Source organism: Anser anser, assembly GCF_964211835.1.
Source record: "Anser anser genome assembly, chromosome: 6".
NCBI lineage: Eukaryota > Metazoa > Chordata > Aves > Anseriformes > Anatidae > Anser > Anser anser.
The window spans coordinates 39,045,172-39,063,942 of record NC_139726.1 but is presented as its reverse complement, the minus strand read 5'-3'; the positions used below and the strand labels follow the sequence as shown (position 1 = coordinate 39,063,942).

The window sequence follows — 18,771 nt, the reverse complement described above, 5'->3', positions numbered from 1 at the left end:
GAAAAGAGGGAATAGTTTTAAAGCATTTTTTATTTTTCAGTGTAAATACCAAGCTTAATAATTTGCATGTGAAGTACTGTGTTTAAGTGTTCGTTTGAGTATCCAGAATTCCTTCCAAGCTGGGTTTGTTACTGTTATTTTTGATCTCTGAAATGTACTTTGCAGTTAGTAACACCCTTCAGACATTAGCAAAACTTGTGTGTGTATATATGGGGAAAAACACTTCAGTCTAAAACTTGCTGTTTTACCATGATAACTTTTTCCTTATATTTGCACCAGACTTGGTGATTAAATTATCAAAATTCAGGGAACCTTTACAAGATTATTTTCTCAGACAACATACCTGCTTAGCTTATGAAAAAGTAAAATATTTTGCAAACTCATACTTTCAGAAAACTCACATAGCTTTGCAGAGACAGTAGTATCCAAAGAACGTTATGAACATAACGATAATGGGAGGTACCACATGGATTTCCATAATCGTCTCTAAAGTATTGGAAATCTTCTGTGAGATAATGCTGTCTCTAAAATCAGGGCAGTACATCATTATCCAGGAAATAGAATGGTACTTTCAGTGTATGTTAGGAATCAAAATGAAATATATAAAGAACAACCTAGCTGAGTAGAAGGAGTACTACATGCTGCAGATATCCTGCTACTTTAGATGAGTGCCTTTAAATATTTATTCCTTGTTTTGGTAAACTGATTTAGGGAGACTGGCAGTAAGTCACATTCATTTTCTAAAATCTTTGTTTGATTAAGGCAAAACTGATTTATTCTATAGCTCAGAATATTTTTAATATGGTTTATTATGAAAATTCACATTTCATTTAGTATTTATTGTGGAATAATATGTTTTAGGTCTGATACCTAGGTGAACAGTTGTTGCTGCTGTTGTTCTTTTCATGCTTGTTTAAAGCATGTTCGTGGTTGAAAAATGAAAGCAAACATCACTGCTGTGTTTTTTGGGCTCTTATTTTGATTTGTTACAGACACTTTTGAAAGATGTGAATCCCTTATCTTTCATGGACACTAAAGTGAAATTTGTGAAGTTTACAAAATTCAGGCTTTGCACAAAAGAAGATAGTATGGTTTAATTAGTGGGAACAAACCTGGAATTGGGAGAATTGAGATCCTGAGTTCTAATCAGGAACCAGTCACAAACGTGCCTTGTGATCTTTGGCAATATTTGTGTTCCTTCTACCATGACTTCCAAAGTATAAAGTTATGATGGGATACTTGATCTTTTAAATGCTTTTTAGCTCTTTTCAAACCATTTTGAAGGTGTTCTTATTACTTACCAATTTTAGATAGAATTGGTGAAAGGATTGACTACCAATTCTACTTATAATTTGCATCATGCTGATAATATTTGTTTAGGTGGTTGAATGTATAAAATATTTCAGAAATGTTATTTTCTAACATGATAAGCTTTGCTCAAGTTTAGTTGGTTATGTTCACCTCTCTAGTGAACTTTTCTGAGGAGAATTCTACAGGCTGCAGACCTCTGAAGTTATTGCACTCTAAGACAAATCCTGCTTCTAAATGCCAGACTTGGGCAGATCGTTAGTTTATTTGTAGAAGTGTATTCTTGTTTTGGGGACTCTTTTCTTTCCTTCTTTCCCTGTCATGCTCTTTGTTTGCAGCTGGTGCTTTTCCTGTCCTGCTCTGTCTCCTCAGTGACAATGCTGCACTTAGAAGGCTTGTATTAAATAGCAGCCAGGGTTAGATGAGCACAGGTCAGAAGCAAGGCCTCATAAACAGGACATTTTTTCCCTCAGGATTTCTGGTGGAAAAGTGTTCTTTGGGCTTTGGTTTCCTTCTCCTCTATACATCTCGGAGTTGTATTTGGGAATGTTGTTCTAGATTGGTAGTCTTCAAAGGAATTTTAGAAAACCCCAGCAATAGCATTGCCTCTCCAGTTGAAGGCAAGAATACTCATTTTGCATTCTTGTCCTGGTGGTGATGAGAAGGTGCAAACGAGATGAGAAGAGCTATGCTCGGGTGAAGGAGCATAAGCCTTTATCTTTTATCAATTTGGTTTAGACATTGTGTCCATGAAGTCAGCTGCCATGCCATAGTATGCAGTTCTCTGTACCTCACTCCAACCTTTTCTTTTATCTCATCAGACATCTTTTCCACATGCTTCTGTAAACTTTTATTAGGATGTGTTTACTCATACTTCTTTATATCAGAAGGTTTCTTATAAAAACAGGAAAATTGTTACATTTCTCATTTTGCAATTCAATACTGTCAGTGGCTGACTGATATTTTTGTTGTCATTACTTATATATTCAAGTCTGCTTTTGTAAAACAAATCGGATTGCAGTTTAGAAAAGATTTGCCTTCCATCTTTTTTTTTTTTTTTTACCTTTTATAAATGACTTGACATGAATAATGAATTTAAAATAGCATTTGTTTCTTGATAGGTCATGTATTTGTGTTCGTCTACTAATGATGGTGCTAGGACAGTCTAATAGTCCCTGCTTAATTTATGTAATTTTTCCTAGTGCGTTCTCTTGGATCCATTGCACTTAGAAAAGCAGAAGATCTTGATTTCAAGTATCATTTTAATTTCTTCAGTGTCAACTTCAATGAGGAGTTGGTTGCACTGTATGGTGGTACTCTCCAACGACAGACCAAATTTGTGCATGAATGCATAAAAGTAATTCTTAAGTTGTACAGGGTAAGTAGTGACATATGCTAGATCATGTACTTGTGTTTTGGAATGGAATTCTGGTCAGGTTTTTCTGACAGATAACTTGAGAACAATGAGTAAGGGAGGGAGACTTTATACTGTGTGTAGGTAATTGATCATGGTAACAGCACAAGTGAGAACTGCTGCTTTTTAATAGATTTTTAATGTTTGTGACAATCTTGGAGACCTGATTAGGTTCTTTATTGTTTATAAACAAACACTTCCATGTGCAATGCATGCTTTTTTTTGTAGTACAGCTTTAAACTTTCTCAAGCTTATTAAAATAATAATATAGCATCACCTTCCATCCTGTTTTCCTAGAAAAGTTTTCTGTTAGCCTATGTTGATACTAATTAATATTATCCTTGAAGGGATGCAAGTTGATCTGGGGGGGAATGAACAACTGCTAATCAGAGGAGGCTTATATCAGAACCAGATTTGACATTGAACTAATTATACTTTGCTCTTTGCTTAAGGATCGAGAATTTGCACCAAGCAGTGTGGCAATAGTAGGCCATTCCATGGGTGGTCTTGTTGCAAGAGCATTGCTTACCCTGAAGAATTTTAAGCCTGAACTTATAAATCTCCTCATTACACAAGCTACACCTCATGTTGCACCTGTAATGCCTTTGGATAAGTATCTTACTGGTAAGTAAGCTAACCTAACTACATTTTATTTCTTTACTGATTCCCTCATGTGTTAGCTGGTGAGATTCTTGCGAATTGCTGAGGCTCGAAGCAGTTTGTGTGTGCAGAATGTTCTGTTTACTGTAATTAATCTATTCCTTTATTACTGTAGTGATTATTTCTGCGCACTATGCTACTTTAAGTGAAATGTCAGTATAAAATTGACTATGTGAACCTATGCTTCTGTGAAGGGGCAGAAGTCCAAATAATTTCTAAGTTCAATAAGCTGCAGAGTATGTAACTAATTTTGTAAGCTCTCCAGAGAATGACATTTTTTTCTTTCTTTTTTTGTAAAACTTGAACTCCGTAATGGCTTTCTTTGTCAAATGAATTGCCTAAATAGAGTTGTTTTTGTTGAAGTTGTTAATGTTTGTCACTCCCAAAGTGTGTGGAAGAGCATACTGAATATAGGTATAACTATGTATTTTACAAAATACATTTATCTATACGTATAGAAGATGCAATGTATTTTCTGCTTACTTAACTAAAATGAAAAGGAAAGTATGATCATTATGTATGCACTGTTAACTTATTGGAAAGATAGATGTGACTAAATTATGCTGATGAAATATGTGCTTTGTGGCTACTTTGCTGTTCCATGTAGATATAGAAAGAATTGATGAAGGAAAAGAATAAACATTTATTTTCTTTATTCTCTGTGGCACCCAAGAGGAATGGATTATTTCTAGTTGCTAAATTTGATTTATTGTGTTTGTATTAATTTTTCTTCCTACAACTGATTGCAATGCAATGCTTCTTTCTTGCTGACTGACTGTTTCTGGATTATTGCCATCCTTAAAATAGAACCATGATTTGCTACCTAAACAAAATAAGTGCTCAGCTAATATAGGAAGCGTGAGTGTATCTCTCTCCTAATTACTACCTCCTTGGCATTAAAACAATAATTTTTGTTCCTTATATGAATCAAAAGTGGTAATCAGAGCTTGAACGCCTCTAGGAGGGCTTACAGAAACTTTTATTTGAATCTTTCCGTAGCTTTTTTTAATATATAAAATAGATTTATGGGAAATATATTGATTTTAATGTATTTTATAGATTTTTATACAGCTGTAAACAATCATTGGATTCTAAACGCCCAAGAGTTAAGAAATTTAACTACCCTTTCTGTGGCGGGAGGATTCAGAGATTACCAAGTTCGTTCAGGACTGGCTTTTCTACCAAGATTGAGTCAACAAGACAGTGCCTTATCTGTTGTGGTAAAAAAAAAAACAAAAAAAAACACTTTTTTATTTTTGCATGGAGGTATGCTAGATAGCTGTCTATGTAATACATGTACCAGTGTCTGATTGTAGTTTTTATGTATAGCATTGTGTAACTAAATATGAAAATAATACATGTGAAAACACAAAGATTATATATATATAACGCCATAAATAATTGATGTAGCAGAAATGAGTGTCCATTGAAAGAGTATGCGTTGGGGTGGATTTGAATCATCCCAAGTACTGCTTGATACTATTTCTTTTCACCACCTTCTTGCACCTTTTCTGTTGCAGAAATCAGTTTTTATTGGCATTTTTGCAAGAGATGTGTACGTGGAGACTGACAGATGTGCAGTATAGGAGTAGACTGCTAGTTGGTGTATAAAAGGACGGTTCTGTCTTTTGAGCCTTCTTTTTTGTATTTATTGTTGTTGAAAGAACTTACAAACAGAAAGGATCTACTGGATCCTACAGTCCAGTCTTCTGCTTGTGCAGGCATCTATTTCCTCCCAAAATTAATCAAGCAACATCATAGAACTAGTTAGGTTTGTTATTCCATGTTTCCTGCCATGTAACTGTTCCCTGCACAGAAGAAACTGGCAAATACTCCTCAGTAGGGCTTGACAGAAAATTTGTAGTTTCCAACTTCCATTTATTGTGTAAGCCAGCTTTTAAACAGGTTTCTTCTGACATCAACTTGAAATGTTATCTGAAACAGTTTTCATTCCCTTGGTATTTACCTCCCTGTCCATTGTACAGAAGGCTGTCTATAAATAGTCTCCACTCTGATTCTGCTACGCAGAGATTAACTCTGCAATCCCTTTGTCCTAGCAACCCTTATATGCATCTGCAGCACTTTCATTTCTCATGACTGTTGGTGATCAAGATTTTGCATGAGATCCTGTGTAGAGTGGTATAATTTTTTTTATAACCTTGTCATCTGGATCTAACAAGTCATACCGTAGGATGGTGGTTTTTTCCTTATTTTTTCTTCATGGCTGTAGTTCATTAATTGTTTATACTTTACTTGAATCAGTTTGTATGATAAGGTAATGAGCTCTGTTTATGGAAGGGAGGTTTTTGGTAGCAGTCTGTAAATGCAGTACATGTGCTTGTACAAATGAATAACTTTGGACTGTCCAGTTCTTTCATGCTCCTTTCTGTTGAGAGTGTCCTTGATTTTTCAGCAACAGCCTTCACTGGCATGCTTCTATTCTTATGCACCAGGATCACTTATTAAATTAGTAAGATTAGTAAGAGAAGCAGTCTTTGAAGAACTTCTTGGGAAGTTTCTTCTCTACCATTATTTGCCCTTTGACCATTAGACTCTGATATCTGATCTATCTAACATACATACTTCCATAGTCATTTTGTTTTACAAGTCCTTGTCTTTGCTGAAGCAAATAAGGTTTTCGACTGAAGAAGCCATTCTATTATACCCCTGTCCATGAAACTCTATTCCTAATTACCTAAGTAGATTTAAATGGAGGGGGGGGGGGGGGGGGAGACTTAGAATTTTTAAATGCTGAACACTAAAAAAATATCTTAGCTGTTTTCCTTCTCCAAACAGAGCTCGGCTGTGCCTAGAGCTTGGGCCTCAACAGACCATCTCTCCATAGTGTGGTAAGCTAATTGAACAAAGGTTAATTGGCTGACCAAACATCCCTTTGTTCTCTATTGTTCTTACATTATACAATAATGTAATTTCAGCATAATATGGTCTCTTCCTGCCACTTTTATTCCCCTGGATATTTCCTTTCTATATTTGATTTTACTTATTCTGTCTTCTAGGTGCAAAGAATTGATCCTGGCTACCATTAGAGCTTTTTTTGATCTCATCGATGAAAACACAAGACAGGTTTGTATATGTGACCCACTGTGTATTCCCCATGACACTTTCTTCTTCCCACACAGAATGCTTAATCAGGACAAATACCACCCTATTAGACAGGAAGCTTACTTTTGATTTTTCCGAGTCACGCTGAGAAAATTATTGCCTTTTTGCTATCAGTCACTGAAAAAGTCTCATGGCTTTGTGTTATTTGACCAACATGTCAGAAATAATTAGAAGTTAAGTCAATTTTTATTATTTATTAATAATGTTATTATTGCTTGGTGCTTTATAGTTGGTTTGTGGACTGTATTATTATTACATGATGCATTAGGTTTAGTTGACCTTGCACCATGATAAATTTTTCTAGCTGTGTAGCTTTGAATGGAATCTCATAGAGTGTGTTGGACTCACCTTGTATAAATAGTGTACAAAGGGTGAAAAACTGATGGTTTATGTCAGACATAATACTTCTTAAACTTCCCCACGTATTGTCGTCATAGTGGCCAACAAGTATTTACAGTGTTCTTTTGTGAATAACACAAAAATAGACTGTAAATACAGTATTAGCGCAGGGAAAAGCTAATTTGTTTACCTCTGGTTACCATCATTTATTGCTTTTCTAAATAAATATCCTTCTGAAATGTTCGGCTGCAATACACTTGAATTGGAATCAAGGTCCAGAGGGTAGAAATATGCAAGAGCAGAGCCACAGACATAGAAGAGGAAGGCTTACAGGTGTTCTTTTTCAGTCTCTGTGGTGCCACACTGTGGTGCCATCACTTTAATATGGAATTTATAGGGACAAAAAGGAGGTACAGTTTTTCTGAAGCTGACTGACAGTGTGCTGGAGGGTAACACTTTGCAGAAATCAGTTGTATTGTGCACAATGTTGAAAAGCTGAAGAGGAGAGAAGAAAAAAAAAAGAAAGCAAAGCCCAGTGTACTCTTACAGCTATTTGTATTCTTGAAATATTAAGATAGGTGTAGTATGCTAGATTTATGAATAAAGACAAGTACATATAAATATTTTTAAACTCTGCCATGAGTATGTTGTTTTGGGAAGAATGTATGGGTGTCTATATAAAATATGTATTTTTTTAAAATATATAGAGAGAGTATAATTTCCTTGTGTTAAGAATAGATGAGGATACAATACTCCCAAAAGTTTTATTTATGCATAATAGCAAATGTTGACTTTCTCTGTATTGCTGTGATTGACTATTGATGGTACTTTATTTATTCAGATTATTATATTTAGTATAGAAACAGTGTATCATGTCTTCTAATAATTTATTTCCTCTCATTCCCAAAACTGTATTGCTACTGATCATGTCATGATTGTAAATCACACTAATTGGTAAAATAAAAATTGACAAGCTGTTTTGTTGGTAAAATAAAAATTGACCATCTGTTTTGTTTGTTTTTTTAAGATAACTGAGGATCCCAAGAAGAGAATGTCTGTACTGAATCACCACTTTGTGAGACACCCTGGAAAGATATTTGAGGAAAATCCTGAAGCTTTTACAGAACTTACAGGTGTGTAGCAGTTTTCTTTTGAACAAGATTCAGAGATACTCCTCGGTTAGAGTTGATCTTCTCACTAGCAAGCTTCTGAAATAAAATTTGTCCTTCTTCAGACATTGCTAAAATAATATATGGCTTTTTAGACCTACACTATCAACTTCTGTGTGGTTTCAGCACTAAATAGGTTAAAAGGGGTAGGGGCAAAAATGGCTATGTCATTTTTATAAGCCTTTGATTCTGGGGCACAAGTAAGAATGGTATTTACACCAAGGTGTCCAATAGACAATCTCAGAAATTGGGGATAGTTGGATGCCAAAAATACTGTCTAGTCTACACTTGCATCCCATTCTTGCTAGAGTGTTAGGGTTGAGTGATTAGGCGTTGGAATGGGTTGCCCAGGGAGGTGGTGGAGTCACTGTCCCTGGGGGCGTTTAAGGAAAGGTTGCACCAGATGATCTTGGAGGTCTTTTCCAACCTTAAAGATTCTGTGATTCTGGGTATTGTAGAGCCACTGTGTTAGTTTTGTGCTATTTAAGGAAATCCTGAACATTCAGGGCTGCTTCATCAATTTAGTGATGTGACAGGGTAAAATGGACCACCTACTAATGGTTTCCTTGTCTCTGCAAAGCATGCATAGATAAAAGATAAAAAAAATCTTGGGCACAAGGATTCTTGGGAACTAAACAGATGTTTCATAAGCCACAGCTGTATTGCTAGTTCTGCTGAAGTGGACTGAACTGAGGAAAACCATTTTATTTCAGAAATTTTCTTAATGTAAACTATTGCAGAACTTCTAAGATAGCTTGAACTTTGGTGTCCAGTTTTGGCCTCCCTGGTATAAGGGGACATTTAGGCATTGACATGCTAGAATGAGCCCAGTAGAGGACCACCAAAATGTTTAGCTTCTGGGGTGTAAGACACGGGGAGAGGGAGGCTAAGTGAACAGGGTTTGTTCCCTCTAAACAGAATGTTAAGGGGGGGATTTATTGCTGTCTTCATCTACCTAGTGAAAGATTAGACTATTCTTGGAAGTGCAAAGTGTTTGCATCTTCCTATTTCTGGCACACTCGTAACACTTAAAATTCATGAGAGAAATTTAGCTTATTCTAGTTACACAAAAGAAAAATATTAACCTTCTTGCATAACAATTTGCAGTATTTACATATCCAATCTGTTCATTATTCTGTCTTATTTTCTTTCTGCAGACATATCTTTAAACACCTACTGTTTTCTTTATGTGACATTCAGCTCATCACTGACTTGCTTTTACACAAGTTTCTGTACTAGTTTTCTTAAAAGGCCGAGAGAAACAAAGACTGGGGGTGTTTCTAATGTTGCATTAGATTTAATATGTCACCCTGTAATTACATTTTGTGTTGTTCATTTTCTTATTTATTTTGTTTCCTTGAGAGCTTTGTACTAAAATCTCTTTTTGCGGTTAATATATAGTAATTGGATCCTAGGGTTTAGCTACTTCCTGAGTAACTGATAATGATTGTTGCATGTCATTCTAAGCAGCAGCAAGCTTGTGTATTGACTAAAGTGTGTAAGGTTTTGAGCCGTTTACAGATAAGATATAACATCTAGGCAATAAGAAAGTATGAGATTTTGGAGATTATTTCCTTCAGTGTCGCATATAAAAACATGTTTGTTTTTAGGAGATTTCATGTGGATTGAAGTCAAAACTTCAAAATGGACTTACTCTGTTTACAATGTAAGTAATGTTTTTCTTTACTGTGTTTCTTGTTTATCTTTTTTTTAGTAATGAACATTTTCTTTTCCCTTTGAAGGATTCAGATGGAAAATATTTCGTGTTTCCTCTTGCAAGCCACAGAAAATCATACAGTCATGTTTACTGTGAAAACAGTATGTTGGTGAGAAAATACTTTTTTCATGTCTCAAGTTTGTTTATAAACTTGTTTGGTTTTAATTTGGATATGTTGTGATTTTAAGACAATTTAATGAATAATAGTAGAAATTAATGACATCCACTTACATTCACAGCCTAATACGTTGTGTCAGATGTACTTCTTGTTTAAGCATGTCGTGCTTAGTGTTCAAGGTCTGAAACCTTCAATGCCACCTGAACTTCTGAAACCTGAATGTTTTATTTTTGGCTCTCTTACAGTTAGCCACAGATTGCTTTCTCCTTTAATTTAGTGCAGCTGTACTGATGGCGTTGAATGAAGAAGTTATTTTCAGTGCTGCCAGGGTTTAGCTGTACTTAGAATTCAGGAACACTGCTTATAGGTTTGCTTTCCTGTAATAAAATTTAAGTGAGCCAGAAAGTCTACAGAGATCTTCAGCTAAGCAGTGGACGTGAATGGGAGCCAGCTGAGAAAACAGCACCTTCTCAGCTGTCTCCTTTGTTGCGAAGAGAGGTGATAGTATGCCCTGTATTTTTAGTTCCACATGTATAATTTCAGCTAAAATGTTTTTGAAATTGTTTTTAAAATACTTTTTGAATGGAAGAAATGTAATCTCTTGGCAAACTGGAGATGGATAAATATACTTTTCAGTATTAAATGAGTAGTGGAAGATGTCCCTGCCAATGGCAAGGGGGTTGGAACTAGATGATCTTTAAGGTCCCTTCCCAGCCAAACCATTCTGAGATTCTGGGTTGATTTTAGATTAGTGGCAAGGAAATGGAGATGCTTTCCTGTACAATTCTGCTTACCCCTCTTACCTCAAAAGGAGAGGTTCAGACTACCATTGTGGGGAAAAAAAGTATATATCGTCAGTGCTTCTGTAATTGTGTTTCCCAGAAGCAGCTTCAAAATTTATGAATTTGTTGTGAACTTAGTTGCCCTTGAATGGGGCAGTTTTTGCCTTCATTTATGTATTAATGACAGGACTGGTACTGTTTGAGGAGGAGGAGGTACAGAATACTTATATTCTCTAGTGTTGAGAGTTAAGGGGAAAACAGTAGGACAGTCAAAATCTGAAGTATTTCTTAACTACTCAGGATAGGAGCTTGAGACATTAATTTTAGATGGAAAAGAATAAACTTGAATAAAACTGAACTTTATATCGTGTAAGGCAGATACTTCTCTTTTTTGAAGAGAAATAATGAAAGTTTGCTTGCCAAACCTTGTATTATTTTTTTTTTAGAAAAATGTGCCAATTCATATCTAGAAAAGATGACAAATTAAACTTATTTAAAATGATTCTGGAAAAAAACCCACACCTTTAATGATCATGTTTTATCTTTCCTTGTAATTCTAATTGCAAGATTATGATATCAGACTCTTTAATGGAGGATATCATGTCAAATTCCATTAACACGGAAGTCTGATTTTGCTGTGAAATGTTAAAAAAAAAAAAAAAAAAGTTAATAGTTTCATTATAAACTACAGAAGGAATTTGAGAGAAACTGTTTTTATCATCATCCTTGCTTTTACACTTCAGCAAATAATATTCTTAAGAGAGTTTGGTTATTATAGTGATAGTGGCTGCAGACACATTTAATGGAAAATGAGATGAAGATGAAAATTCGTTCCTCTCTTTAGTAAGTTAATTGCACCAGGTTCTGCTATTAAAGTATTCTAGAACAATTGCTCATATTTGGTGAACTGAAACTGTTAGCATGTAAAAATTTTGGAGATGATTATCAGTATCAACTCATGCATTGTTTGGAGTAAAGAATTACTAGTAATGTATTTATAAATTCACAAATCAGTAATGTACTTTTGATGGTATTGACATTACAGGACACAAGTAGCTGGATTTATGGCTGTATGGACAGCAATTCTTCAATGTGGTGAGTATGCATAGTTCCTGTTTTTTTATTTAAGTAGATCTTGTATAACTGTATTTGAGTTTTTAAGCATATAAAATATCCTTCTTAGGAAGGGGTTGGGAAGAAAAAATAGAATTCCTACTCCTGCTGTGAATAATTTATGCCTTCTGTATCATCAATAAACAGGAAAAAATATACTTTCCAAAATTGCTACATGAATGCAGAATAAATTTTGTGAAGTTTATTTTTCTTTAAGCTGTATTTTTGACCTTCATAGCAGTAAAAAAAACATGCTCCTTTTGCTCTCTTGTGGACACTGCATTCTGCATTGGAACCCTGAATTGTATGGTTTGTAGCATCTTTTTAGAATCCTATGACAAAGACATAAAATGTTACTTGAAGCCCTCAGAAAGTGAATTGAAGCATCTTTTTTATTTTTTTTTTCGCATTCCAGAATTGCTGTTACCATATGAGAATATTTAGAAGTGTGGGTGATCAAGTGATTATTTGAATCAGGTCATTACAATCATTACAAAAAAGATCTAAAGTAACTGTTTTTAACACTGGCTTAATTTACTTCCTCAGAGTCAGCTCAACATAAATTCAATCTACCCTTTAGATTAGGGAAAATTCCCGGGTGGATTTGAGCTAGTGTAGTATTTATTTCTTTGGGATCTGTGCTGAGGCATATAGCCACAGTGTCTTGCATCCAGTCAGATGTTACAATTATTTTTTCCTGATCCAAGGAGCAGCTGGCTGTTACTGTTCTGTGTAACCTTTGATTGGCATCAAATGGAGGTTAGCCTAGTGCAGGACTGCTAGCTAAAACCTAGCCTAATAAAATCCATAGCAAAAACACTATTATCATGAGGTCCTGTAACACTATTTAGAGAACAAAATGTATCCTGCTATTCTAAAAATCATATTTTATAGTAATTGAATGAATGTCTTGCTGTTCGATGTGAAACTTAATGCAAATACACACCAGTTTTGAGCTGCTGCAAGGTCTGCAATTCTTGTTTTATGTGGTATGTTTTGGATGTTCCCATAGGAACAATGGACACATTTGATATTTAACAGATGTTAATAAAACTGTGTGTTAATTCAATGCCAGTGCTGTCTTGGCTCATTAAGAGTTTCATTCTTTTGGAAGATGTGTATCTAGTAACTGCTGATTGTTGTGTATTACAAAATTAGAGCTTCATTTAATTTCTTTATGCAAAAACAAGATTTGCAGTATCTGAAATTATTATAGTTTGATAAATGTCTGTAGTAGCTGACTGTAGTAGACCCAAACTTGTTCGCAATTCATAATTATGTATGTTTAGGTAGAGAGGGATAAAAGCTGGTCCGCTGTCATAATCTAGTGCTTGGATAATGAAATGTTTATCCTTTTAATGTGCATGGATTTTTACAGTCTGGAAGCTACTGATTTATCCTGGAGAGCTGAGTTGCTTCCAACCATCAAGGTAAGTGTGGTACCTACCTCATAGCAGGGAGAGGTGCTTGGTGGGGTTGTGTGTTGTGGGAGAAGGATCTGTTCTGTTTGCAGCATGGAACATGCAATTGTATTCCAGAGGAAGGGGTACAAGAGGTGGACATCTGGGAACTGGCAAGCTAAGGGGTATGTTTAGTAATGGCTTTTTCTCTTTTATTTTTTTCTATTTTTTTTTAAGGTTGTAATACTGAAACTTCAGGATTATCCTTCTTTGTCCCACATTGTCATTCTTGTACCACCCACGGTCGGCAATAAGGTAAAAAGATGAAACATGGACATTGCTTGTTCAGAGTGTTCGTAGCTTTCAGGTGCTATGATGGAAGTTAAAGGGTTATGTGCTAAGTTGCTTTGACAAATTGTCAAACTCTCGGTTTGACAAACAGAGAACAAGCGATAGACTTAGAATGGGATGGAAATTAATTTTCAAGTGAACTAAATATATATTAGAGATGGTGCAACTCATATTTGCTGCATAAGTCTCTTTGCTCTTACATAATTAAACTTCAGGGGACAAACTAGAGCTTCTTTCTGCTTACAAAACTGTATCCAGAATTTGGACAAATCATGCTCCTTTGCAACATCACACCTCCCACCCCACCTCACCCCTGACCAAAACAAACAAACAAACAAAAAAAAACCAGCAACAACAGAAACACTGAGATGCACCTGAGGTGGAGGGATGTGAACTGGATTCTGGTCATTCTCAGCCTTTTGAAGGCTGTTGCAAATGGCTGCAAACCTGAGTAACCTGCAAGCTGTGCTTAAGGTACCCAGACTTCTACTGCTGTATACAAGAATAAACTAACTGCCAGTCCCTGACAGTCGGGGGGGGAGGGTGGAGAAGTGACATTTCAGTATTTGTGTCCTGTATTCTGCTGGTGCCTGTGAATAGGGCTTGGCTAGAGCAAAGCCTTCAGTCTTGTGTTCAGTTTAGATCTGTATTTAATATTCTGAAATGCAGTTTGCTTTGGACTGTGAATTCTTCAAAGAGGATTCCAGAACAGTACAGCTTCCTGTAACGAATCTTTTTTCCTTTGGTAAGTATATCATATTAATATTGGGAAAAAAAATGGAAAACTAATGTTAACTAACACCTTAGATAATAAATTTGCCTAAAACTTCCAATGTTCGGGTTTTTTTTGGAGGTGGGGTTGTTTTCACTAAAGTTAACCCTACTCTTGCTAGTAACAAACAAATAAGAAATGTGATTTTTTTTTTTTGACTAACAGATATAGTGGATATAAATCACCTGGGGAAAAAAAAAATCTGAAGACGTACTGAGTTCTCAAATCATTTTATCTAATATTTTAAAATAATGCATCCTTTGCAGGCCTTTCTTCAAGCAAAATTCTATTAAATTCAACTGGCTTACTTTACAACGTTCAGCTCCAGCACTTTAAGCAAGTAAGAATACTACTTAATTTTTTTAAGCTAATGTAACAGCTATTTGGAGTCTAAGTAATTTTTATATGTTTTAGGTATATCAAGCTTTCAGAATACATATAGAGAGCCACTGCCAGTCACCCAAAGGTAAATATGTGTGTTCTAAAGTATATATTTATAACCTTGTTTTAAACCTTCTTGAACATTCTCAAGACTAAAACTTGTGGAACCAAAAGTCCTTTCAGGCAATGGGGTTTATGCAGTATTATTATAATGTGTTCAAATATCTGTGCTAATATTTCTCATTTTCTACTTTAAGAAGCTCAAAGAAAACGAGGAACTAGTCTCATATGTTTGTTTTATTGCTTCTCAGAAAGGAAAGTTGAATTTTACACAGGATTCTGCATTACATTGGAAGTGTTTCTCAAGAATAGTATATTTGACTAGGATTTTTATTTGCTAATTATGGCACTCAAATCTGAGTGTTGAGCTACATGAACTCAAACAGAAGAGGATGCTAAAGGGCTTGGTTTCAAGAAAAAAAAGTGATAGATTTACTAGCTTGAGGTAATAGCTTGCAATTGAAAACCCGAAATTTTCTCATAACTGTACTGCCTTTAAATGTTGGTGTCTTGCTGTCTTGGTCTGTAACAGCATGTGTTAAAAGTTATTTTTGTTCAGTGTTAACTGCACTGAAATCTTAATTGCAATGTAACTGCAAGCACAGTGTTTCTGTACAATGATCTCTAGGCCACCTTTTGTTTTGTTTGTGTTTTTAAGTGTCTTATGGTGAAATTATAGCAGGTCAAATGTTATAGGCAGAAGTAAAAAAGTTGTACTAGTAAGCAGTATGTACATGTGTGGTTTTGAAGAAATGGTACATAGCATATGTTTTGCCTATATACAGTGGGACTATTGAATTTGCTTCATTTAGTTTTTGCAGACAGTTGGTATATCTTGTTCTTAAAGAATTTTGTATTTTTGATTATCTTCCTTTTCAGAAAAAACTAGTGTTTACAGACTTCATATACCTTGGTCACATGAAGACTCAGTAACTGTAGCTAAGTAAGGACTTTAACAGTTATAATTTATTTCTTGATATGTTCTTGAAAAGAGTTTGCATGCTGTCATGGGCATATTTCTGATATGAAACAAATTATCCAGTCTCGGTTGCATCTTTCCTTCATTTACATTTCTGTCCTCATTGACAAAGAAGTTGTTTTGTTTTTTCTTCTAAATAAGTGTATCTACTAATAGATCTACTAGTTGCTTGTTTGATAGTTCTTGCTAATATTTTGGAAATGGAAATAAGATTTCTCGGTCTGAAATTCTCAGCATAATCTTTGACCCCCTCGTGACTGGGGAATAGAGCTTGCATGGGGTACTTGTTTCTTCCTGTAATCCAGGGTTTTGATCACACACCAGCCCTAAGCTGCTTGACAAAAGCAAATGCTGTGCCTTGAAACGTGTGTCACTCATGACTCACAGTTGAACAACCTGATTGAACTTCAGATTTTTTCCTGTATTTTCTACTCCAACAACTTAATGCTTGCAGGAGGCTGAATTTTATTCTTCAGAATCCATCCTATCCAGTCTCTTCACAGAGCGTATTTACATGTTTTATGAGGGAGTGCATATGCTAATGCTAAACTTGTCTGTTTTCATTAATTCAATGCCCCTGAGATAGTCTAGAGTACAGTGGGTTCAGAACGTTACGTAGCTCTTGGATGGCTGAATGGGGCTTTGAGCAACCTGGCTTAGTGTGAGGTGTCCCTGTGCATGTCAGGGGGGTTGCAACTAGATGATTTGAAGGTCCCTTTCAATCCAAACCATTCTATGATTCTTTGTGATAGAATAAACAAGTTCATTATACTATTTGGCTCACAGCCTGTGGGTGACACTTGATGTGTTAGTTATGCTTTATGCATACTTGCTGAAGACTAAAGCATGTTGGACACTTTTTTTTTTTTTTGATTATGAGGAAAACAATTACCAATTAAGTTGCTCTTTCAGAGTTCCATCTTCTAGTGAGATTTCTGCAAAATTGCATGTTGCTCAGCCTGGAAATGACAGCAGGGTTCCAGTACTAAACATTTACTCTTCCTCAGACTGTCAGTATGAAGTGAGTAACAAACATTTATTTTATACTTAGTTTGCATTGCTGTATAATTTTTTTGCTTAATTCAATCTTTCAAATCATGTAGCAAAATAAATACTAAGCAAATCTGAAATTGAGCTGTTTGGCCTTTTCGTAAATATAGCACGTGTTACAAGTGTTTTTAAAAGTTTAGAGAACTAGTGGAAGTTGGACTTACATTTAAGCAAAACTTTATATGTTTTTAAGAAAAGTAGTTGGATGTAAGCTGTTGTGCATTTTAACTACAGGATTGCTGTATTCTAATACTTAAATTGGCTTCTTGAAAGTATTTTGTATTTGCTTGCTATTGTGCAAAATAACATTCAATAAAATATTAATTTTTATGCAGGTAATTCTGAAGACATCGTTTTTACAAATTCTTGGGCAAGTAAGAAATCTTCTAATACTAGATTTTGTTTTTTGTATCAGTCCCTATACAAGTTATTCCTTCCTGCCACCCCTACTATGGCATATCAAATCCCTTCTTGATGCCAAGAGAAGCATTATCCAACAACCAGTTAAAAACGTGTTACTTGGTAAGGCATCCCATCCCATACCTTGCCAGGCATCCATTTTCAGAATAGAAAAGCATTCTAGCTTTAAAGAGCTGGTGTAAATGTTGAGCATTTTGCTTTGTAGTTATCCCAGTATCTATAGAGGTATGACACTGTAGGTCATTTTCACTTTCTTGCCTGGAAAGTCAATACTGTTAAAACTTTAAAAGAACATTTGGCATCAACTGCAAGGTTTGCGGGGGAAGGGGGGGAAGATCTATATGTCCATTTTAAATATTTTTTCTTTCTTTATCAATGAAGAATACTTTTCTACGTTGGCATAAAAATAGACTAGCCATCTGCAGTTTTCTGATTCTAAAAAGTAATGTAATTCCCAAGCATGGATGTATGGTGCTGAAATATTACTGGCAAGTTTCTTTATTTGAATACGTGCATTTCTATCAAGGATTTCTCATCTTGTTACCATTTGAAAAGAGATTCTGTAATATCTGTATATAGGTGGATATCACTTCATGACTTGGCACAGTGGAAGCCAAGTGAAATATACAAGAAATTAAGTCTGAAAAATCTTTGCCAAAAGGGTACTTAAGTATATACAAGTTTTGCTTCAAAAGTGGCCTTTTGCTTTTAGGGTTTGTTTATATATTGTACTGAAACACCACTAACATGCTATTGTATTCTTTTCACGTTTGTCTTGACTGAAAAAAAAAAAAGCTTTCATTTATAATTTAGTCATTTATTAAAACACGTTTGAGTTGCCATTTATGAGAGATCCAAATATTTTCTGTATGTAATACTAATTGCTAATACTGGTTATCAAATACTCATCCATGAAAATGAAAATGTATTTTCATCTTTTAGGAAAGATTTTCTAGTCACATTATCATGCTGGTTTTGTGATAATCTTTTGTATATGTTTGCAAGTTATTCTTATATCCTTGTCTTTCAGATAATAAGGTTCCATGCTGGTGCTCTTCCTGTCTATGTTGTTTCTAATATTCTCCTTACCTATGGAGGACAACTGAACACATTGATATCAACAGGTAGCTTTCTAGAAAAATATTTTTTCCAGTGTTTTTAAAGAAATTACTTATCCAATTTACTGTTGAAAGGCTAGCTAGTTGGTGTGATTTTTTTTTTCTAAGCTAAGTATCATTGAAGCTAAGTATCATTGAACTTGGGCGAATTTTCTATGCTCTTCAGCTTCCATTTTTGTTTGCTAGTAGTTCTCCAAGGTTGTGTGCTAGCAGAATATTTCCTTCTTTTTTTTACTCTGTGGTTGGTGTGTTGCATGGAATTTTAATATTAATAGAAATTACTTAAAAACACTTGTGAAAGTTTAAAACATACTGTTATTATGCACAGAACACCTCAATCTTGCATAAAGATGAGATTTGACTGTTACAAGTGACTTAAGACAAATAGCATTTTCATTTAAATTCAGGTTTGTATTTGTAGCAAACTCTAATTGCTCTAGAAGTTCTTGTGTCAAATTACCTGGATATGAATGATCCAGTGAATAAGGCCCTTGATG

At 35.0% G+C, this 18,771-nt stretch overlaps 1 protein-coding gene across 1 annotated transcript in view; it reads left to right on the top strand.

Annotated features, from left to right (window-relative positions):
* Nucleotides 1-18,771, top strand: part of PGAP1 (post-GPI attachment to proteins inositol deacylase 1) — a 33,329-nt gene that overhangs the window by 4,355 nt on the left and 10,203 nt on the right. Inside the window, exons 3-20 of the mRNA XM_083843023.1 lie at nucleotides 2,511-2,686; nucleotides 3,175-3,346; nucleotides 4,442-4,602; nucleotides 6,179-6,231; nucleotides 6,400-6,466; nucleotides 7,872-7,977; nucleotides 9,624-9,679; nucleotides 9,756-9,839; nucleotides 11,676-11,725; nucleotides 13,122-13,173; nucleotides 13,381-13,458; nucleotides 14,164-14,239; nucleotides 14,533-14,606; nucleotides 14,681-14,732; nucleotides 15,587-15,650; nucleotides 16,599-16,707; nucleotides 17,072-17,110; nucleotides 18,187-18,280. Of these exons, the coding sequence (XP_083699149.1) occupies nucleotides 2,511-2,686; nucleotides 3,175-3,346; nucleotides 4,442-4,602; nucleotides 6,179-6,231; nucleotides 6,400-6,466; nucleotides 7,872-7,977; nucleotides 9,624-9,679; nucleotides 9,756-9,839; nucleotides 11,676-11,725; nucleotides 13,122-13,173; nucleotides 13,381-13,458; nucleotides 14,164-14,239; nucleotides 14,533-14,606; nucleotides 14,681-14,732; nucleotides 15,587-15,650; nucleotides 16,599-16,707; nucleotides 17,072-17,110; nucleotides 18,187-18,280 (1,563 nt within the window). The remainder of the gene's footprint in view (nucleotides 1-2,510; nucleotides 2,687-3,174; nucleotides 3,347-4,441; nucleotides 4,603-6,178; nucleotides 6,232-6,399; nucleotides 6,467-7,871; nucleotides 7,978-9,623; nucleotides 9,680-9,755; nucleotides 9,840-11,675; nucleotides 11,726-13,121; nucleotides 13,174-13,380; nucleotides 13,459-14,163; nucleotides 14,240-14,532; nucleotides 14,607-14,680; nucleotides 14,733-15,586; nucleotides 15,651-16,598; nucleotides 16,708-17,071; nucleotides 17,111-18,186; nucleotides 18,281-18,771) is intronic.